This window comes from Mixophyes fleayi, chromosome 4 (genome assembly GCF_038048845.1).
Source record: "Mixophyes fleayi isolate aMixFle1 chromosome 4, aMixFle1.hap1, whole genome shotgun sequence".
In the NCBI taxonomy this organism is placed as follows: Eukaryota; Metazoa; Chordata; class Amphibia; order Anura; family Limnodynastidae; genus Mixophyes; species Mixophyes fleayi.
Genome location: NC_134405.1, coordinates 70,935,607 through 70,959,450, shown reverse-complemented (window position 1 = coordinate 70,959,450; position 23,844 = coordinate 70,935,607). Strand labels below are relative to the sequence as shown.

General features: G+C 38.6%; 1 protein-coding gene across 4 annotated transcripts in view; it reads right to left on the bottom strand.

Annotated features, from left to right (window-relative positions):
* GMCL1 (germ cell-less 1, spermatogenesis associated) overlaps positions 1-23,844 on the bottom strand; it is a 77,211-nt gene that overhangs the window by 14,579 nt on the left and 38,788 nt on the right. For all 4 annotated transcript variants that reach the window (XM_075207418.1, XM_075207416.1, XM_075207415.1 and 1 more), the window contains 6 exons: positions 19,330-19,427; positions 18,326-18,438; positions 16,827-16,892; positions 9,367-9,451; positions 7,234-7,324; positions 5,337-5,480 (listed from right to left, as the gene is read on the bottom strand). In XM_075207418.1, the coding sequence (XP_075063519.1) occupies positions 5,337-5,480; positions 7,234-7,324; positions 9,367-9,451; positions 16,827-16,892; positions 18,326-18,438; positions 19,330-19,427 (597 nt within the window). The remainder of the gene's footprint in view (positions 1-5,336; positions 5,481-7,233; positions 7,325-9,366; positions 9,452-16,826; positions 16,893-18,325; positions 18,439-19,329; positions 19,428-23,844) is intronic.

Genomic DNA, 23,844 nt, shown 5'->3' with positions numbered 1-23,844 from the left:
AATTAGTGCACAGCAGCCCGGAAAACAGATCATTCAGTTTATAAACACACTAGAAGCTATTTACCAGAAAGACAAGCGCTGGTTTTAATTATTAATAAAATTTATTTATTTATTTATAACAGATATTCCATTAAGGCTTATTTTACAGTCTAAATCAAACTGTAAAAATCTCTTTGCTAACTTCTCGGCCTGAATAAATTAGTATGTTTACAGAGTGCCCTTTTTTTCAATACGCCCAAAGGTTCGTCTTTTTTTCCGAGTTTTAATGAATATCTATTACTACGGATAATGCGTTCAGCATGGGTTGCTTATCTTTTTAGGTCTGTAAGATGTGACCATCTGGTAAACACACCGCGCAGTGGATGTACAATGAGCGATTTTTACCATCAGTTGGACGATAAATGGATTCTCCCAATTGGGGACCTTAAACACACAAGATAAAAGAACAGTAGCTGCAAGAGATCTCTTACTGGAACAGAAAAGATGGATAGAGCAAGACAGTCCACCTGTATAATTGTTATTGCAGTAAATGAAAAAGCCACACATCACCGATACAAGTGTTGCATTGCAGCAAATAGCGTATATTTAGCAGGTTATTTTATATCACACACCTCAAACATTTACTCTAAAGTGGTTTGCACCAATTAAACCAAACCAACTTTGATGTCCTGCCTGATAAAAGATGAATTATTGGCTCCATAATAGTGACAAAGGGACTTTTCCGCTTTTAAAATAGACTTTGTTGAAAACAAATATATAAACGCTAGACAAGGCCAATAACAATGTACACTAGGTAAATTTACTGCAAGCGGGCAGACAAAGGTCACATTCACTTATTCTCTCACAGGGCTTTAGCATATATTTCACTCAACTTTGATACCATTTTTAAATTTCAGACGCTGCCACATGGGTAACTTGTTACCCAAAATAAATATAGATTTTTCAACAGAAATGATCATTACATTGCTGGCCCATTTATGAATGTCCCCTCAAAAGTTATATTTGATCAACAGCTGGAATAAGAACATGTAGGCTTCACTACTGTCACTTGTCTAACGCCTCTAGTCTGGCACGCTGCTCACAGAAGCAGCACTCAAAACACGGTCTGCGCTTAATTGTAACCTGTGCTAGGTACTGTATATGCTAGACATGGGTTATTCCTCTGTGCAGGCTCTGGGCCAGTGGGGTTGTGTTCACCAACTGTTTACCCGGTGTCAGATTACTAGTCCCTTCTGGACCTGGCCAGCACACATCCATTATTAGGCCCCAGAGATCTCGGGAGGGCATTCTTTATCTCAATAAGTTCTACATGGTGATAAGAACATTACAGAGAAGCAACTATCTACTTTCTAGGAGTAGAACTCACCATTAAAGTATTGTAAGAAGATTTTTTACCATGTTTAAATCATTACATACCTCACATGAATTTGATGCAATGTATTGAGAAGACTGGCTATTGTGAGTAGCTAATTCAGCATTTGATTATGTGTCCTGGGAGGCTACATTTAAGACATCTTTACAATGAACTGTAACAAGAAATATATACCTATCCATTTCTCCACCAATTGTCTGTTCCCAATGTCTCTGTGGGAACTCTTTGAGCAGGCGTTTTTCAATCTGATAACAGCATTGCCAAGTCCCCCACATTCATCCCAAATAAGCAAGGATCGGGGAGTAGAGGCAAGTACATGTGTCTTATATTAGTTACTGTGACAGGATGGACCACCTATTCCACCCTGTCTGTTGTTGCTGGGAACCGGCTTGGCTTACTTTGCCACCGTTCCCTTTCGTTATTCCGAATACACCCCTCCTGCCACAGTAGGGAGCAGCCTGCTGCCACCACTGGGCTCCTTTATGGCGCCCAGAACCACATTTCTTCTCGGTAACTGTCACTGCTAGTGTACCTCCGTGCTGGTACACTTGGGCTAATACCCCTGACCGCTTACTATGGATCAGGGTGCTGTGGATGGATCCCCCCTGGCCTATCACACTGGCCAAAACTGCTGGGTAGCGGCAGAGCGGTGGTACTGGAGAGTTGGGTCCAACCTCAGAAGCAGTCGGAGAACGGATTAGATTAGAGTCTAATCTAAAAGTCACAGGATTATAGCAATATTGAAGAAGTTGTCAAGCAGGGTCTTGAAGCAGAGTGATGTTTTATTTCGCTCAGGTGCCCTGACAAGGACAGTTCCACTGATTAAAGGTATCAGTGGTCAGGTCAGATGGAACATCGGAATGATACATTTCAGTGTACAAGACAGTGCTTTTTTATACCGATTTGGACACAGGCTATTTTTAGAATCAGGATGCAATGTGTTTACACAAACATGGATTTACATGCATTGCAAAGCTAACAAAATTTACGCTCAGCTGTGATATCTTAAAACCTTGCGGTGATATCCTGCATCTTACAGTGGACAGCAAGTCTACTTACATCTTCCTATGACCCTCACACATCAAAAAAGTCTAATTAGTATGAGATTAGTATGAGTCCTTTCTTCCAACAGTTGCAGAATACACATTTCTTCCAAAGAAAAGAATTCCTCAGGAAAAGTTGTAAACCCCAAACAAGACATTTACTTACACCAAGATTTACAAAGGGATTTCAAAACAAAGGCTTATTGTATCAGATATATACATCAGAAATAAGGTATTCCCTCTAAAACAGAAAAAAAAAGACTTTACTCCCCCTGGTCTCATAAATTAAGGTTTTCCCTTACCAAAATATACACAATATAAAAAATAAGTGCATGTGCAATTATATAAATAAGCGGCCTGCGCTATTTCCTTTATATAAATTTATACCATAAGTTATTTATAAGTGATCCAGTCAGTTACCAAATTCTAACCAAAACAACATTCTTAGTTTTGGGTAGTGTTATCCTTTATTTCAGCTGAGCCCATCTTCATTTATCATTTTTAAATATTCTCTGCATCTGGCATGTGAATATTTTTTCACCTAAATTTAGGGATGCTGAATTCAGTGGAAAAATCTGATTATATCTAGAACGCTGCATTAGATACACACATAACAAAAACGGTAATTACTATATCTGAAAAAAGATAAGTGAAAACTTCAATTAATCTCTATAGAATTGAAATATTTGCATTGTATTCATTTATAAAATACTAATAAAACTACAGATACTCTTAAAAACTGCAGAAGCACATGATCTAAATTAGCCGCAATGTAATTGTTAATACAAAAATAAAATGTAAAGTCATTTTGCTTTAGGGAAATATGATGTTGACGCTTTCAGTCTGTACAGTGTCTCATTGGTCTCTCTAAAAAGAAACCAGTGGCAGTCCCCCATCATTGCCAGAATGTCTTCAAGAAAACGTTCCCCCTGTACATCACTTACACTACCCAGATTGTCAGAGAAAATTTTTTTTAGCTGGCAATGGAAAAAGTGAAATTTAAGTGACATTCCACAACCCATATTCTTGCAGTTGTCCAATAGTTCATTCACGATGGACACATGGTGGCCCATTTTCTGTTCCTAAGAACCCACACACAGCAGCCTTGAAGGCGACCAAGCAGCAGACTCAATTTTCACCAATTTACTGTTAAATATTTCCCCCGTAAGCAGTTTCCTTATTTTGTGGCATACAAATATACCTTCTTATAGCTTTGCTTAACTCGCTTCAGAAACTGTTCCTGCTGATAACTGAAAGCCTGACCTTCTTTATCCAGAGCTTTCACGAAATTCTTCATTAGGTCCAACTTAATGTAAAGCAGAGGTAAAATGATTTTATGCAGCTCAACCAATGGAGTGTACTTTTTTCTTTCTGGCCACTTGCTTACGATAGTGATTTTTAGTGTCTCTCTGATGTCCCATAAACACAGAACACAGCAGTACTTTGTCAATCCACCTTGCAAACCTAACAGCAGTGTAACTACTTTCAAGTCACAACAAAGATTCCATCCAGGATCCTCATACACGATTCACTCCAACAAAACAGGCATACTTTCAGAAGTTTCTAATGTCCACTGCATAGACCAGAGGCACTGAAGGGAGTGGTCCCCTTATGGAGTAACACTGCTTTCAGACTACTCTTAGAGGAATCAATAAACAGTCGCTACTCAATAATATTGTGCTGAACGCCAAACTCAATCATTAAACCGTTATCAGCACACACACACACACACACACACACACACACACACACACACACACACCACTTGTGCCGAGCACTGTGAATATACTTTATGAATTGAAAGTTTTCAAACAAACAATCTCAAACCTTATGCGATCTCAAGTTTCTGAAGGTATATTTGGATTACACAAAATTACACGGAAATTGATAAACATCTCAGATGCAAAATGGCTGTTGAGTAGTGTAATTAAAAGGTGCGCACTATGTTCATCCACAATTAAATACAATTCTGTAGCCAAAAGGTGCCACAGGCTGGTGCAATTCACCATTCATTACGAATGGGGATGTACACTCACCTTCCTGTAAATGTCTGTCCGTGCAGAGAGATTGGTGGCAGAACTTTAAAAAGAGGAGAACATCATTCTGCCCCCTAAAGAAATGGACACAACTCCTTTTACAGTTATATATTATATTATGGCAATAACTGAAAGGAGAGTATACAACACTATTGAGAACAGAAAAAAAAAGCAAAAACACCCCACATATTAAAAAAGACCTGAATTGCTGCAAACAAATTGACAATTTGCAGAAATTGTAGGACAAATTCTTAATTGTACAGGACATTAACAAACTTGTGCATTTTTCAGACAATACACTGTAGAAGCAAAATGAGGTAGATATTTAAGCATCCAACCCAAACTACAAACAGAATAAAACCAGTGCAATCCTCAAAACGGTTGAGGCTTCCTTAATAAACCCATTGGCAGGAACAGTAAAGCAAGCTGGTCACTGTACTATTGGGAGGTTTCTCATACTTCTGAGACGTAATAGCAGCAATTCATTATGTTATTCATATTACATTGCAATGACACCACAACTACCACAACTGAATAATCTTTTCAGTCAACGATGAATGAAAACATGGGAAGCTGTGGTCAGAGACACCGGGACTTAGTTATCAACATTCACAGACACACAGCTCTACACACAATAATTTTCATGAGCAAGTATCTCAGTGGATTCTTGGTATCATGCAATGATTTAATATGATTTGTTATTACACACACAGCCATTTTGAAGGACTGAACAAATATTGGTTTAGGCCCAAAAAAATGGATGCCTCCACTGTGTTACAGTCACAGGTGCATTATAAAGTGACCACATATACATCACTTGTTATTTCATCACACTGTCTGCCATTTCTTGCACTGTAGCACATTACCATTTTCTTCTAGCCTTACCTGAAGGTACCAGAGCATCATGTTCAGTAATCCTAGCTGATGCCAAGTCACTGATTATGTATTGCATACGCAGGTGCTTGAAAACTGGCACAAATGGGCAGCCCTGCTCAGTTTCTAGGAAGGTGATGCCACTCTCTTCCAACTCTGAAGGACATACAGAGAAGATGTGAGATTAATGACTGACAGATTATGGAGGGTAAGGTTATACATGATAGAAATAGAAAAAAGTTCAGGTCATGGCATTTTACCCATCAAATAAGACAGCTCAACTGCTAACATCTTTTGCTTTTCAAATCAATATTCTGCATTTGTGCCACAGTCCCCTAAGGGTGCATTAAATTAAACAACTCATTTTGGGAATTACAAGATTCCACACAGTTGTTTCATTTGGCCTCAATCAAGAAAACAGCACGCAGCTTTCACATGTTTAAATAAGTTTAAAATAAGCAAAAATAGGATTTTTGTACTCACCGTAAAAACTCTCTCTCATAGTCCATTGGGGGACACTGCTAGACATTGGGGTACAAGTAGGTGGTCCTAGGAGTCAATGCACTTTAACATAAACTTGTGAGTGTGTGGCTCCAGCTCTGCTTCACCCCTCCCATGGGAAGGATATTCGGTTTCCTTGCTTGGAAGGCCCCTGGCCCTGACGGAAACCTCTTCTTGAGGAAGCAGCATTCCCTCATCCTCATGAGCATGTTTCTCAGGAGCCCTGAGAATTATGCTCAACTCCAAAGAGCACTGGAGCTAAACTGAATAATCCTCCCTGTGGGTAAAGCAGGGGTGGAGCTACACACTCACAAGTTTATGCTAAAGTGCCTTGACTCCTAGGACCACCAACTATACCCCAATATCTAGCAGTGTACCCCAATAAGACACAAGAGAAAACCTTTGTAACATTTCTAAAAAACCAACATAAGAAAACATTACAAATAAAGCCGATTTTCTTGTTATAAAGACTTTACTGCCTGACCAGATTAATAACATTGAGGGGATACCATCAGCACAAAGATCTAGGTCATGTAAAGACCGATTGCTCCTGTATTGCTATTAATGTATGCTTCATTTAGTTATCTTTAAAAGGTACATACTCAATGACAGCTATATATCTTAAGCAGGCCTCAAAAAAAAAAGTGAGAGCACTTGGCAACAAGTATAGACAAAGTACTTCTCATGGTGATCAGTAATGTGTTATTTTCAGGTACACTGAGCAGCAAACACTGCACAGGCCAAAGCACAACAAGCAATTCCCTGCGCGCATGTACACATTATTGTGCTGGGGCACTATAAAGATTATGAATAAAACCATGAATGAAATGGATAAAAATAAAAATTAAAAAAGAAAGAAAAGAAAAGAATAAAAAACAAAAAAGAGGGGGGGGGAGAGACAGTGGTTACACAAGTTAGCAACTTCAGCTTCATTTAACTTTACTGCTTTAGAATTCTCTGCACAGAAGCAGATCACTTAGTAAGCTCCTCTGTTGAGCTGTAAAGTAAGCTGCTCGTACATATCATGTACTAATTGTACCAATGAACTGGATCTTAGGAACAGGAAAGCGTTTATAACAGTACAGTTAATTGAATTGGCGCTAATAAAAGCGAGACGTTCTGCTCAGTCCAGTCTCCCAACTCTCAGGATATGTATGGAATAGGCAAAAAAAAGGTCTATGTAGACTATGTAGGTACTGATTGATGAATGTATAGATGTTCACCTATCAACCATCACACCACAACATTTAGGATATTTATACTGTGGTGCAGAAATAGCAGAGTAAAATAGGATTTTATGTAAGCATGATACAGCGCTATCATGTCTATTTATTGAGGAATAGTGTAATTTGCTGCAGAGAATTACATCATGCGTCACACGAGATGTAAGCAGACATGATTTACCCACCTTTCCTGCGTTTGGAGAACCAGGCGTCTGCTTCAGCTAGCAGCTGTTTCAGGGACCCGTTCCAAGAAGGCACTAATTGCAGGAACATCCACTGAGAGGAAATAATAGGAATAAATCGGTACCATTTCCACTAGGGGAAAGTAAATGTTTCATGTAGCAGAAACTGGGTAATTAGCAGAAACAGTTAATTCCAGAATTATTTTGCTACAAAGACAAAAGTACTATCAAAAAAACGTTGGATGCATGAACAGAGTCACAAAGGTGCATTTGACACCACAATCCTCTTGTATCAGTTTGAAAGGCGTCTCTCATAACTGCTTTGTTGACCTGGTCTCTGGGTGGCAATAGAACAAGTTATAGCTGCTTGGATGGCAAACAATTTGTCTCCTGCTTCTCCGGAGGTTTACTGCACAATCAGAGCTAGACATGCGCTACAAACACATTATAAAAAGACCACAAAAATCACACACACCCCGTTGAAAAAGCACTGTATGCAGAATTTGCAAATACATTGGGGTTATAATGATTTGAGAACTTCACTCAATATCTATTGACTATTAACTAGGAATGTTCAGAGAAATTAAAATTTAGACTACTTGTTAGTATTGTATATATTTTTCCAATGCAGGGTTCTCTAATTTGAAGATTTTGTTTGATAGAAGTGGCAAAAAAACCCCCCCAAAAAACAAAGATCTCCCAAAAAAAAACACCACCACCGCAGACCAAGCACAATTTGGGCTGTGTTTGCTCCTGCATGTCCCCAAAAAATATTGGTGTAAACTGGATTTCATAGCAGTATAAAACATGTTGCACTTTTATGCTTCCAGCATGCTTGAAAGCAGGGGCGGATCCAGAAGTTAATTGTACCGGGGGCTATATTGAGGGGGGGGGGGGGTTGGGGGGGCTTTAGCCCCGCCCCCTTTTTGACACCGGCGGCTGTTGACGGCTGAACACTATGTGCAGATCCGTTCAGCAGAGAGAGTTAGGGAGAGAGTCCTGCCCGGCTGCTCTGATTGTGTCAATCAGAGCAGTTGGGCAGGACTCTCTCCCTAACTCTCTCTGCTGAACGGATCTGCACATAGTGTGCAGCCGCCGGCAGCAAGCCCATGGATCCGCCACTGCTTGAAAGACAAAAGAGGATACATCCATCCCTGTCTATTTATTGAACACACCTCAAAGTGCAGATTTAAATACACATTCTCTGCTTCAAGTCTTCTTTGAAAAGTATTTATGAAGTATTCACCTACGGGAAGTACTAGCTCATATTAATTTAATGGAATGAAAACTACAATAAAAAAGGAAGAAAAAAAAAAGAAAAAAGAAAATACTATTTAATAAATAGATCTGAAGGCCATCCGCAAGCATTTTAAGCCATATTTACACTTTTTTTTGAGCTGTGAGTTTTTCTAAAATATGCTTTAAAAACTTTTACTAAAGAAAAAACAAGTATTAGATGAATTAAAATTATTAGAATGTAAAGCAAACAAAAAAGAAAATGAAATAACTTTGATGGTCTAGGATTTGATTTAATGCCATGAAATGGAAAATGATAAAAATTCAACACTGGGATGTTTTTGTGTGGTAGCTTATTGTTATTACATGTGTTTATTTTAATCTACTTAAGTTAAAGGTTTTTGAGCTGCATCACGAAACCTGTAGAAGCAAGCAGAACACCCCAGTACTCATGCACCCCATCATTGGTTCTGGGAAATGTGCTCCCTGACAACCTAAACAAGCCAGAGTGGTTGTTTGTTGTGGCTAGCAAGCCAAGGAAAACAACCTTTTTTATTATTTATTTATTTTATATTTGAATTTTCAGAAAGACATTACGAGTGACCATCCACAGAATATATAAAACATAGTTATGTGATAAACATATGTTTTGTAGACAATTTGATATGATGTTTGTTGTTATACATGTTGGAAGGGTACAAGGTTAAGAGAATATGCAGCAATAAGATTAAATGAAATAACATAGTACAATTTATAACAACTAACAGTAAACCTGTAACAGGTAACCAATAATCTGAGAAGTTTGACCATCTACCCGTAAGCCAATCCCTTCCCAATATTGTATTTTCAAACATTTTCAATGAAACAGCATTTTTAACAAATAAATTGCAGTTCCTGTACCTTTTTTAAAGCCGTGTACACATCCATCTCTACCTGCATTACAAGCAGGTCAGGGGAGCTGATCAGCTGTTTCATCATATTGATGCTGTAAGTATACAATTGTCAAACATTAGAAAGGTAAAAGAATCATCTAGCATTCAATAAAATGTGCAATATTTCATTAGGTGCTTCAACATGACAATAAGTCAATCTGAGCTCTCCTGTTTGAAACATAGCTCCATAACTCATGGTATTTTACAATATAAAAAAATAATCCTTACTGAACATTATCCTCTGAAAAGACAACATATACGTCCAACACAGTTGCACATTTTTATTATTTACTTTTAGGACAATAAACTTCTGTATGTGAATGAAGATTGGAGAGATATTTAACTGCAGTATATAATTACATACTCGCTAGAAGACTAGAGTAAATTAAAATATATCTTACAGTTGTGACACTGCAAAAACAATAATGGGGCAAGTGATTCACACTTCAACAGTGTTAGTTCCTAGTGAACTGACGGGCTGCATTCTCATGACTATTTGGACAGCCCACAAAATGGCTGCCTCCTGGGTGTAGGTGAGGCAGTTTTACTCTGACTGGGTAATGAGAGCTAAATACAATACACCAAGATGCTGTGCTCATATCAGGAACTCTAAACTCAAATGAATACAGGTCAGAAGCCATTTACAGGAAAAAAAACAAACAAACTGTGAAACAGGAAAAGAATATATTGCATTTAGAGTAAAATAAGAGTCTGCCTGATATAAAACTACTCCAAGTATCCTCTATTTAGCTTTGTTCAAAATGAACAAAAACATGGTGGCTCCTCCAACGGGACTAATCCTAGTATTTTTCTAGCAGAGAATAGACATTTACAACATTTTGGGACCCAAATGTGCACCTTTCATCAGGTTCATGTTGAGAGCTAAGAGTTAACCTAGAGATATAGCTATGCTCTGCAGCATCCTGCAGACTGTTACATTTCTTTCCCTGAGAAACAAGAACAGCATAGACCAGTTGACCAGAAGAATGTTAAGGCATATACAGTAAAAACTGTTTTTTACTCATCTTTAAACAGGAGGAGACTGCTACATGTACACAAATTACATACTGCCAAGAAGTTGACCTTAGAAGTGACATTTTATAATTGGTATTTTCATACTTATTTGCTAAATATTTTCAAAGAACTGATAATATTGCTTTGTTTGAGGGGACGCTCGCTATACACTTGCTTTTTCCTATTGCTGTGCACGCAGATAAAACATACAGACGTTATCCCTATGCCAGCTTCAGACATTGTCCTCTGAGGGCTGTACCAGCACATCAATGGCGCACATTTAGTCCTAAAGCATGGTGCCGTTCTGTGCTCAGCTACAATAATCCATGAATCAGTGTGCTGGAGCGGCAGTAATGTTCTACTTCCTTTATGTCTGAGCAGGATTCCACAACTCAGATTTGTCCTGAATAGATTATAGGAGCGCTGCTACTTGACTATAGGTTTATCGGGTACATAAAAAAACAACAAGGTGTTCCTATGAAAGTGCACACTACCAGAAGGACTCCAGACTGTTGCAGTAGATTAAATTGCTTGTACATTAAAAAGCGCTGTAACATTTAGATCAGAACATGATAAAGTGTCTATAAACGGAATGTTCTGTCACTGAAGATGACATGTGCTGGCATGAAGCTCACATTCACACAAAAGGGGCACAAATCTTTCATTTTGGCAGTAAAACCTAGCTTTAAATGATATGTTACAGGCTGAATTTAGCAAATATAAAGAACTGTACTTCAGGCACTGACAGCAACTGTGACAAGAAAACAAATAGCTTTTATTTTTTGATTAAGCTTAAACAATACACAGAGCTCATCATTGTACTGGTACTTTAAATAAAGCAGTATTTTTAAACCAAGCATTTTCTATTCATGACTGCTTGATTCTAGCTAAAATAAAAGCACAATATTATTATTCTTCTTTATTTATATAGTCCACAGTGCTGTACAGAGGGCAAACAAGACAGCAGAATAGAGTAAACAAATAACACCAACTCTTAACACAGCTACTGGGGTGCAAGGTATATGTGTATATATATATATATATATATATATCTATCCAGTGCATGCTGAAACCTGTGCCCTTTACTGTGACACAACTAACATACGCACTCTTCCATTGCAATACCCTTTTCCGGTGACAGCGTTAAACCTGTTAAATCTGAAATCTATGGTTTTACTAAAACTTTTTTCATTCTTTAAAAAAAAATAAGAGGATAAGAGGAAAAGAAAAGAAGAAAACACAAAAGAGAATTAGTAAGTACATTCAGGTGAAGTGGTGAAAGAGAAGGGGCATCAACTGCTTTGATCATTTTCCTGGAAACACAAGGATGTTGGTTCTGATCTTCACAGTACTGAATGTAGAGAACTGAAGCAAAAGAAACGCACCGACAAGTTAACTGACTCAGCCGCTGTATAGGACCCTGCCAGATTCTATGAAGCTACCTATTTGTCATGCCCGGTCTTGCTCTTATCATCATTCACTTATCCAAAAACAACCCCTAAGAGGCTACCTCCTTGGTGGATGGCATCTCTGTGCAGCTACCGGAGGTGCATCATGGGTGAAATGAGAAGAGACAGCAGAAAGTGAAGACATAGAACAAGAACCAGTGACTGTAGAAACCGGTCAATAAGATTTATTTCACAAGAAAACTGAATAGTGACTCTAGTGCAGCTTTAAATTCTGAATTCAAATATGTAATTAGAATCTTTCCATCAGGCAGTGTGCTTATGGCAGTTACTTATTTTTTTTCATTTTTTAAGGTTCCTCCCAGAACATCTTGGGGCTATCAGTGATGAGCATGGCAAGCATTTACATCAGTAGGTTTCTACCGTCAAAAATAGGTACCAAGGCAAACAGAGTTCCAGTATGCTGGCTGTTGCTAGACAATGAATAGAGACGTCCCAAAGGCAAAATATGCCCAAAAATCTACAACTTTTTAGGTCAGCCAGAATGAGGTATACATTTATCATTTAGACTTACGTAAGTATCAATTTTATAAATATTTAAACATGTGGCACAAAAAAATCTTGCCTGATGGGAAAAATATGAATGCATACTCTAATTCAGCACAAAAAATACATTTAAATAAAGTTTATTTAGTTCTTGTTAAAGAAAAAAAAAAAGTTTATTTTTGTAGACCAGTGTAATCAGTTGCTGTCAAGCATAACTGTCCTTTACCAGTTATAATAAATTAGCCTACATCCTCTTTTGTCTGTGAAGAAAGCAGAGCCAGGGATTATATACTCCATGTGAGGTGGCCGCTGCTGTCCCTTAGGAGTCGGTGGAGATCACCAAAGCAGGAAATGTGATGAAGACTATTACAGTAGACAACAATAGTAGCTGAAGTCACTGGGCCCAGCAGCTGAACGGAGATGGTATTAGATCTTCTAAACAACCTGGTCCTTGCTGTAATGACAATCCTTAGCACCACTTCAATTTTCCATTGCCTTCACAAGTTATAACCGATTTTATAATTTGAGAAGATGAAGCTGTAGGAGGCAGGGCACAGAACTGATCTAAAGTGCATCCATCTCTAACTGCAATCTACATGACATTATACAACTGTATGCAGCAAACAGGTACACATTAAATCTTACAACAGACTATAAGATATGTAGTCCACAAGTGTCCAGCTAGGATTTTCTCCTGTGTCCCTTAAGCCAGGAAAGCATCTGTTGCGGACTTTAAAACAGAGGGGCCTTTGAGAACATAGCTGCTGCACTATTCATCATTCTAAGAAACATCTGCAAAAAGTAATTGAAACAGTGCTCTAAAGTCTAATCATATAACTAAAATACAGAGGGCAGAATAAGGAAGCTGCAAAATACACATAAAAATCATACATATATTAGTACTAAAATATCATGCAAAAAATAGTTGTAGAACACCTGAGCATACCACATAAATTTAAACACACACACACATATATGTGTGTGTACATACATAATTATATATATATATATATATATATATATATATATATATATATATATATATATATATATATATATATATATATATATATATATATATATATATATATATGTACATACATACACACATATATACATACATACATACATACACACACACCTAAAAAAGTTCAGGTGGCCACCATACAAAACAAGTCTTCTCGCTCCACAAACAGTATATCAGTTTTTTAGCACTTGGTCTATTATAGATATTATAGATGAAGACTACCACATAAGCACAACCAATATTAATTATGTTAAGAACTAAAGTGGATAGTTTTGTTTGCATAATTTTTAGCTTGTTCAATACATACATAAGACTGAAAATCAGCACTCCATATAAAAATACACTTTAGTATTACTTTTCATGTCCAAAATGAAACAGATATCTCTCTCCCTTATATATCTATAATATAAAAGCCTAGCGGCGTGTTAGTCTGTGTGTGAAAAAAAACAAAAAAAAAAAACAAGGTAATTTTACCTCATGGACACACATTAAAAAGGGCGCTTGCGTCGGGTAGTAACGCTCTTCCCCTGAGGAGGCCTGGGCTAGGCCCAAATGCATGACAAGACCTTAAGTAGCTTGATTTGATGTCTGAGGTACCTGTATTAAACTCTTAAAGTTACTAAGTTATTAATGAGTTGGATGTAGGTGTCAACTTTTTAAAAACAATTAGCAGCGTAGAAGCTCTTCCAGCACACCCATGAGGTGGCTGCCCAGTGTCGTCTTTATTTTTATATTAAATGTTATCCAAGTCCATCCAGCGGAAGGTCCAGAACAGTCTCCCTGAATCAAAGCTCTGCCGAGCGTACAGCAATGGGAGGTCCAACCGGGACCCTAACCCCCTTAAAACCTGGCCAGGATCCAACTGGACCACCTCACATTGATTTTATCCCAGTCGGTGTACGGGTGTCAAAGATATTCGCGTGTGTGTGTGTGTGTGTGTGTGTGTGTGTGTGTGTGTGTGTGTGTGTGTGTGTGTGTGTGTGTGTGTGTGTGTGTGTGTGTGTGTGTGTCCATTTCTACACACACACACACTTGTTTTGCATGATATTTTAATACTAATACATCTATGATTTTGTGTGTATTTTGTAGCTGCCTTGTTCTGCCCTCTGTATTCTAGTTATATGATTAGACTTTAAGGTTGCTGTCAAAAAGAGACCAATTTGTCTCTAACGATAAACACCTGCAAAAACTAATTGAAACAGCGTTCTAGTCTACTCGCATCTACTGCATCTTTATATTAAGGCTATTTGTTATCGTGTTATTCAGATTTTTGCAGTTCTGCACCGGAGAGTTTTAATTTGTCAAAAGTCTATGCTACATGCCAGCAATAATCCCCAGAGTCCATGATTTCATCTTCTGCTGCTGCGCCTCCTACTAAATTAGGATAGAGTTATAGAGAACAGTTCTTAGATGCTCCTTCTGCTGGATGGGCGCCACCAGCTGTCATCTCTAATGTTGTCATACCATCCATCCTTGGACATGGAAGGGGATTGGTCTGCTTGTTCAGGGAGCCATGGTATCCATTGGGAGAAAATACACCGATTCTAAACAGGCATAGAATTAGCTCCTAATAAGAGACTGTCCCAGTGGTATCTAAGGTGTACTTCACTCACAGGATTACATCATACCTCAACACCCTTACCAAGCACAAACGATTTGTTTCTAGCTGTGTATTGGATAAACATATCCTGTTAGGTGTCAATCCGTTTGACAAAATCATTACCCCCCCTAACCTATCTAGAACATGCATATTCTCTAGGGCACAGTTTCTTAAACCTGGTCCTCAGAACCCCTAGCACTACATGTTTTCCATATCACCTTGCTTTAGAACAGGTGTATTAATACTGACTGATATATTGTAACAGATCCACATGTGGTATTATTTGTCCCCTTGTCATCTGGAAGACATGCACTGTTAGGGAACTGGGTTTGAGAAACATTGCTCGTGGGTACCATTGTAGCTGTGAAAATATGGTGGTACACATTAACATTAGATTATCTAGAGCTCCTTCAGGTCACGGGCCAAGATGTTCCTGTCATTGATTGCTTAGTTCTTTACGGTCTTCGAGGAATGGCGATACAGACCATAGCACTATCAGGTTCTGCCCACACTCTACTGCATTCAACATGTACAGGATTAGATGGTTAAACTGAGCCATAATCATTAACTTGAGCTAGGGATCCTTGGACAAAAGGTACAGCTCAGAGAGCCTGGGTGCCATGATCCCTCTCACAGTAACCGCTAGGGAATGTATTTACAAGCAAATCAGTGGCCATCTTCAGTTATATTTACAGTATAAAAATATCAATCTATCACACTATATATTGTACATATAATGCTTTTCAAATATTACTTAAAAGGGATTAGCACTTAAATGTATTACCAGACTTCTAAAAAGGTAACTGAGGTGGCAACCCAGTTTTCCCTTAAATTCAATTTTTTTCTTTCATACCATACTGTGGCTAGGTGCCATCACCAATCTCTATCCTGTACTGCAGTGAGTGGTATGCCAAATGATATTTGGCATGAGACAGACTCGCATTTGAGATGGAAGCCAATGGCACAGGTACAGTCTAGCACCTAAAACAGTTTTAATAAACAGCTGGGACCCACAACTACATCAGGGACATGGCCCAGTCACCGACACAGACTTATTTGTTGTGCCTATGACCCCACAGAAGGATTACAAGGACGTGCAAGGTATAAGGCCCACTGGCTTCGGCATTGTCTGGGAATACCCTGCCTCCTAAAGGGGGGAATAAAACCACCGGCCATGAGCCACTACTCCAGATGAAGAAAAACAATTTACAAAACAGAAGCAGCCAGCACCACTGTCTGGCTGTACGATGAGAAACCAACCTATGATAAGGAATTCAAGAAAGCATTTTTATTTTTTTTTAAACCCTTTTTATTGTACAATATAAAATAGACTAAAGAACATAGCAATTGCAAGAACTGGTGTACAATGTTTTCTGCTTCTCTTATTCAAATATTCTACATTTAAATCAGAGGTCGTTTAAAGAGTATAAATGTTTTCAAGAACACAAGGATATCAAATAAGAAATTATAAAAAGATGTCAAATGGTACCTACTATAAAATTAAATAATGATATTACAGTAACCCAAAAGCACATTAGACATCATGTATTTAGTGCAATCTACAAAATTACAGCTAGAATCTCCACTTTTTCAAACCTGCTGCTTGATAAATTTACCCCCAAGTGTTTCTTGGCTCATGTTCAGGGATTAACAGAAACGTTTCAAAATTGTAATAAAACATCATGTACATGTCTTTATAGAACAGAAAAAAACATTTATTACCCATTGCAAATGTAAAATATAATTTTATAAGTTAAATTATAAATATTATAACCCTGAAGTGTAAAGAATTGTGAGGTTTTAACTATGGTTTATACAGTAGTGCTATTACTTACCTTAGCTCTTTAAACAGATCAACACTTTGATGAGTCATTAAGTTATTCAGAAGCCATTCAAGGCACCTGTAATAGGAAACACTCATGAGCTAGATGGCTATTGAGATATAAAAAGGAATAGAAAGCCTGTAGTGTGGAGCTCAATCATGCCTACTGCCAGCTTTCTATTTCACAACCGCAGAAATCATTTCAATGACAATTTATGGACATTACAGTATTTCAACTATAAACAAAGCTGAAGCAAGCCGTAGTCAAATCCTAGCACAAAGGAATATTTAGGCAAGGACCGTTTGGGATTTCGGAGGACAGAATTCCAAATGTAAAAAAGGTATTAATACAAAGTTTAGATCTGTGAGACATGACCGGTTTCCTTGTTTTAATCCAAGTGTCTAAAAAACTTGCAAATAAAATCTACTACTCAGCTCACTGCTGGGGAAGCTTGTATAGCGCCCATCAGTGCCTAGTCAACCGCATGATGATGATACAGCATATAATGACATTCTAGAGAATTGTGTACTTTTAAGATTGTGGCAACATTTCGGGAAAGGCCTTTTCCTGTTTCAACACGACAATGTCCCAGCGCATCAAAAAAAAATTGGTTTCCATAGTTCGGTGAACTTCCTTAACAGGCCTGCGCAGAGCTATGATCTCAACCCCACTGAACGTCCCGTGACTTATCACTTCATCTGGATGTGTAGAGTACATACATGATAAAAGTGCAGTATCTGTTATTGTGGAAGCAAAGATTGCCTACTGGGTTTTACTGAACCCCGTAACTCCCATTCCCAGAAAATGTCTCTGCATAAATGTATATTTCCCCCAGAAAGCTAATTGGCAGGAGAATGGCCTTCCAGTTGGCTCCTACTGCTCCGCAATGGCTGCTAGTGGTCAACGCCTCCACCCTGAGAAAAATGATTGTACTCTAAAAGGCAAAGTTTACCCTACCTTCTCATAGGTATGTAAGGGTCACTGGGGCACTTATAGATAACTTAACTGTGGCTAAAAATACAATCTCAATTCATGGGCTAGCTCTCTAATTTATATATTATACATTGGGGGATTGGCTGGCAGGAAGAGTGCAAATAGTAGGTTTGCTGATCACTGTATCAATTGTGACCAGTTTTCTATGCACCACATCAAGCGGCACGATTATACACACACACGTGTGTGGTTTTACTCCCCGTTTCATTTTGACCGATTTTACAATTGTTTCTGTTTTATAAACTTGACTTGCACTAAGATGTAACGCGTACAACACTATGTGCTGCTTTGATATGTAATGCTGCAAATTGCAGGTGTACAGGTGGCAGCATACATCAATATTGCTCCTATAATGTTATTACACATTTATAATATAAAAACACAAACAAACAAAAACAAACAAGGTAGTCAGCTTTTCTGAAATGTTATTAACATGAAAACATTTCTGGAAAAGGAAAAAAAGAAATAAAAATCTCTATATGCAACTACAAAAAGTAATGTAATAATAGTTTACTTACTTTTTCTTCACAGAGTCTAACCCGTAGACACCAGCTGCTGTGGAATAACTACAGACAGTTTGCACGCTGATTGTCTCTTTCATCGTTTCACCACATTGCTGTATTAAACCATCCTTTAATTAAAAGAAATAGATAAATCAGTTTGGAGATCAGTAAATAAGGACTTAAAAATGCAAAACCTAGGACGACTAAAGGCGAGGTGATTTTGACGTGGAGTGGTGCAGTGACCAGAGGAAATCACTGAAAACGCTGCAGGCCCTAAGATCGTCAATTACCACCTATGATGACACTATCATACAAGCAGCACTTAACAGTATTGATAACGCAAGAAAATGATGCATGTACCATGTACAGTATGAACTAGCTCCTCCAGTGGGAGAAAGGAAAAGGTTACAAAGCACAGTTCAGCTCACAAGAAAAGTTTTAAAGACAAATCAGGAACAACTTTGGGACATTTACCTTGTTTTAATAATTACAACTTAGCCACATCTCTAATCCCTTCCCTTCTGTTAAACTGCCTTCAAACAATGGTGGTTAAGAGAAACTGTGTAAGTATTGTAGTTCAGTGCTAGTCACCTACCTCAGTCCACATGGACTTTCTAAACAGACTATCTTATGCCAATGGTGTTTAAAATGGAGTCACACACTTATCAGCACATTGACAACCTAAATATTCTCGCTCAAACCCTGCGTAGTGAATTTCAGTTATTTTACACTCCTAATACTTCTTTTGTAGGAAAGACAAAACTGAATTCTATATATAATTTAATGGAGTCAATGCTTTTACTTAAACCATCTGCTGGAAGTCAGTTTCCTACTGTGGAGAGGTGAAAAAGCTAAAATCAGATCAGGCTGACAAACTTGTAGCGCACAAGCACAGCTAATGAGAAGTCGTCACATTGCTGGTTCCAGATCATATAAAAGCATCCAGAATATCTGTGCTGAACCTGCTTATTACATTTTCTCCCTTAATAAAAAAACAAACAAACAACAAACATACTTACCAGCTGCAGCATGCAGGCGGCTGCTAAAATGGCTATGACACGGCTGGGTTTTAGCAAGACATCATCTCTGTACAACGAGCCAAAGGCAACCTGCAGAGCTTCAAGGAGACAGTGTGTAAGGCCCAGCAGGTTAATAAGCATAACTCATTGCAAAATAGAAAGTTAGATATGTTCCAATGTAAACCCACCTTCCCTCCTCCATGATTTATCAACACGTTGACCAAAACAAGAGCCCTTCAGTAATTACAGCATGTTGTGTAGGCCAGTCACATTACACCCCAACAACCAAAGAATGAGGGAGATTGTGTAAACGGTATGCAAAGCATGGAAGATAAGGGATACCTCTCCATGAAAACTCCAAAAAATGCATATTGTGCATAATAACTTTGCTGCTGAAAACGGAGAGTAACATTTAAAAAAATAAATAAATAAATAAAAAAATGGTTGTCCTCTTCCATATTTCATAGCCGTATACATTTGGTTATAGGAATAATAATAATAATAATAATAATAATAATAATAATAATAATAATAATAATAATATTAATAATAATCCTCTATAGCAACACAAAACATGCTGGAAAAGCGCAAATACTGTATCTGTATCCATGTACATTGGATTTCTCAATGTCCTCATTTGCTTCTTTGCTGGTGGAGCTCATTTGCCTAGATATTATATTACTTAGTAAGGCATGTAAACAGTTAGTAGATTTGGCTATATTATGAATCTCATATCCAGTCATAAATCATTTAAAAAAAAATCCTCAAGCAACCTTTTGATTTCATATGCAATGTTTAAATAGATACAGTTGTTCTATCTATACAAGGCTGCACACAAGTTACTGTATTTGGGATAAAATCAAATACAGTAGTGTGTTTAAGTTAACTACATTGGTGTTTTTCCCCAACATTAATGATACACAATCACCTGGAATTAACCACTGCACATTCTGTTCAAAAACTGATATACACAACTACTTTATTCATTTTAGACTTTTTTTTTTTTTTAACAGGCTGGGAATGAGTATCTGAAAACAAGCAGATAATACACAGCACTACTGCCATCTAGTGACCAATATTAAAACATCATTTAAAAGGCTTAACATTATTCAAAACATGTACAGTTCACTAGTGAATGTACTTGGGAAAAGAATAGATGATCTGGGTTACCAGTAAAGAATGTAAATGGCAATGAATAGCCAGTTTAATAAAAACCCAAAAGAAACATGCCTTTTAGTGTAGTATAGTCTCAAACATTTTGCCTAATTGCAAGATGGAAGTGGCAGACGGACTTGACAGGTCTGGATTTATGCAAAGGCTACATATCCTGGGGCCTAGGAGGGTAGAAAGGAAGGAGACCTGCCACTGGTTATCTGAATCAGAGCCACATGGCGCCCACCAAGGAACATTAGCTTCCACATTTGACTAATCTCTTCCTTTAAGTATTGCTCACACATATACTGTTAATTATTATTATTATCATTTATTTGTTAGGCACCACAAGGTATCCGCAGCGCCGCACACAGTACTAACAGTAGACTATACAGGGTGAAACCATACAGAACAATGAACAAAAAGTACCAATACTTCAGAAACTCCGGCTAGTCATATGCAGTAAAGACGGAGCGGAAGAACAGGTATGGAGACAGGAGGGGAGGGGTCCCTGCTCATACAAGCTTACATCCTAAGGGAGGGTAAACAGACCAGGCACAAGAGGAGCCAGTTGAGGCAAGAGGAGAGAAGGGAGGACGAGCTAAAGGGAGGAGATGGGGGTTAAGTAGATGGTTGGTAGGCTTTGAGGAGGAGGTGAGTTTTGAGTGCACGTTTGAAGGAGCACAGAGTAGGAGAGAGACGGATGGAACGAGGGAGGTTGTTCCAGAGAAGGGGGGCTGCACGGGAAAAGTCTTGGATTCTGGAGTGGGAAGAGGTGATAAGAGTGGAGGAGAGGCGGCGGTCGTTGGCCGAGCGCAGGGAGCGGGCAGGAGTGTGAATGGAGAGGAGGTTAGAGATATAAGGGGCAGTAGAGTTGGAGAGAGCCTTGTAAGTGGTGGTGAGGAGTTTGAAAAGGATTCTGTAGGGGAAGGGGAGCCAGTGTAAGGGAAGGTAGTGAGGGGAGGCAGAGGAGGAGCGGCGTGAGAGGAAGATGAGTCTTGCGGACGCATTGAGTATAGAGCGGAGGGGGGAGAGACAGGAGCCGGGGGAGGCCAGTGAGGAGGAGGTTACAATAATCAAGGCGGGAGATGATGAGTGCGTGGATGATAGTTTTGGTGGCATCCTGAGAGAGAAAAGGACGGATGCGGGCGATGTTGCGTAGTTGGAAGCGACAGGCTTGGGCAAGGAAATGAATGTGGGGGGGCAAAAGTGAGAGAGGAGTCGTGGGTGACACCCAGGCAGCGAAGTTGGGTGACAGAGGAGATGGTGGTGTTGTTGACGACAATAGACAGGTCATCGTGGGATGGGAGTCTGGGCGGAGGAAAGACAATGAGTTCAATTTAAGAGATATTGATTTTGAGAAAGTGCTCGGACATCCAGGAGGAGATGGCGGAGAGGCAGTCGGATACCCGAACGAGGAGGGTGGAGAAAAGATGAGGAGAGGAGATATAGAGTTGAATGTCGTCAGCATAAAGGCGATACTGAAGATCGAAGGAGGAGATGAGAGCACCAAGGGAGGAAGTGTAGAGCGAAAAAGAGTAGAGGGCCAAGAACAGAGCCCTGCGGGACTCCTACTATTAATGCAGTAATCAGCCACTAATATTTGAAAACAGCTCAAAAGATTAGGATGGATACTTCCTTATGATCCTTTGCTATGCCACTGGTCATTTATAGATGGTAACCGAGTGTTCAAAGCAAGGCAACACATTTGCAACCCACTGCCCATACCCTATTTTTAAGGAGATTTGATTTCAGAGTGAAGATGGTAAAGGTTACGAAATAAAGACTTGGGGATATATTTACTGAAAGGTGGGTTTGAAAAAGTGGAGATGTTGCCTATAGCAACCAATCAGATTCCAGCTGTCATTTTGTAGAATGAGCTAAATAAATGAAAGCTAGAATCTGATTGATTGCTATAGGCAACATCTCCACTTTTTCAAACACGCAGTTTAGTAAATATACCCCTTAGACTTCATTGCACTAATGTGATAGTAAGACAGGGCTGTGCAATTACATATTTACATCTCCAGAAACATAGTACACATAGTAACATAGTACATAAAAACATGAAGCTGCTATGACTTTGTTTCTGACATCCCACATCATCAGAGCAGATTAAGAAGAAATGGTGGGGTCCCTGTGACTGCATAAAGTTTTAAAAGTAGACACAGGTATGCTAATGTATATGCACTATGCCAAGTATCACGGTTAATAAATCACCCTCATTTTATTTTTAAATATACATAAACCAAAAACTAGGCCTAAAGCTTGGTGCACATCTATGGAAATATCGTGCAGAGCACACGACTCATGACCGTCTGTTCCGATATTGCAAGAGTGTGTGCGCTCCCACGATATTTTTACATTTTTGCCCATCTCCTAGAAGGAATAGGTTTGTACATAGTTTGTATACTAAAAGCTGTGTTTTCTCATGAAAAGCAATAAAATAATTTTCTACATCATTTTTCCCTGTACTGTCTTTGACAGGCTGGCGGGCACTATCACTATAGTTCAACCCAATTGAGCATATGCGATGAACTTGGTGAAAAATGCTCTACAAGCTAATCCCACCACTGGGGAGAGCTACAGGAGTCGTGGGTACAAACTTCACCCCTGAAAACTGTTACAAACTGACAGCTAAATGCCAAATGTCTACAAAACTGTAATTGCTGTCAAATGAAGGATAATTTGATGAATGTAAAGTTTGATGAATAAACCAGTTTGATGAAACATAAAATAGTAAAAGACATTGTCGATATAGTAACTACAATTTCAGGTTAATTTAATGGTACCTAGAAAATGACAGACAGACAATCCTTTCAAAAACCAAACTAATTTCTTAGGGATTCCAAACTTTTACATGCTGGTGTATATACTTTCCCTACCTACCTGAAGACGAGATTGCATTCTTAGAACTAGCCATTTATTAATTAAACAGTCCAATTTAATAGCTTTCCATTGCTCCATTGCAGTAATTAGTTCAATTGTCAGCTTTTATAGACAACCAATTTCAATGTAAATGGTGTTGCTAGGGTTTGAAAAATCAGAAATATTTGGTCACTTCAATTAAATATGCTGGCAGCATATATTTTTGCACCATGAGCAGTTTTGGAATTCTGCAACACTGCACATTTAAACCACAATTCCAAAATGTCTTATGACAAAATGTCCTGAGCTCCTGCCTTCCTCAAGGTGCACCCATCCTGGAGGATCCGGAGGCGGCTCAAGGGCTCAATCGCCTGGCAGCCTGCTGCTCCCGGGGTAGGAGGTGGAGCAGGGGTTGACACACAGCTCTGTCTTTCCCGGAGGATATATACCATGGGGCCCATACCTGGTAAAACTTAGGCAATTTATTGTGTAGGT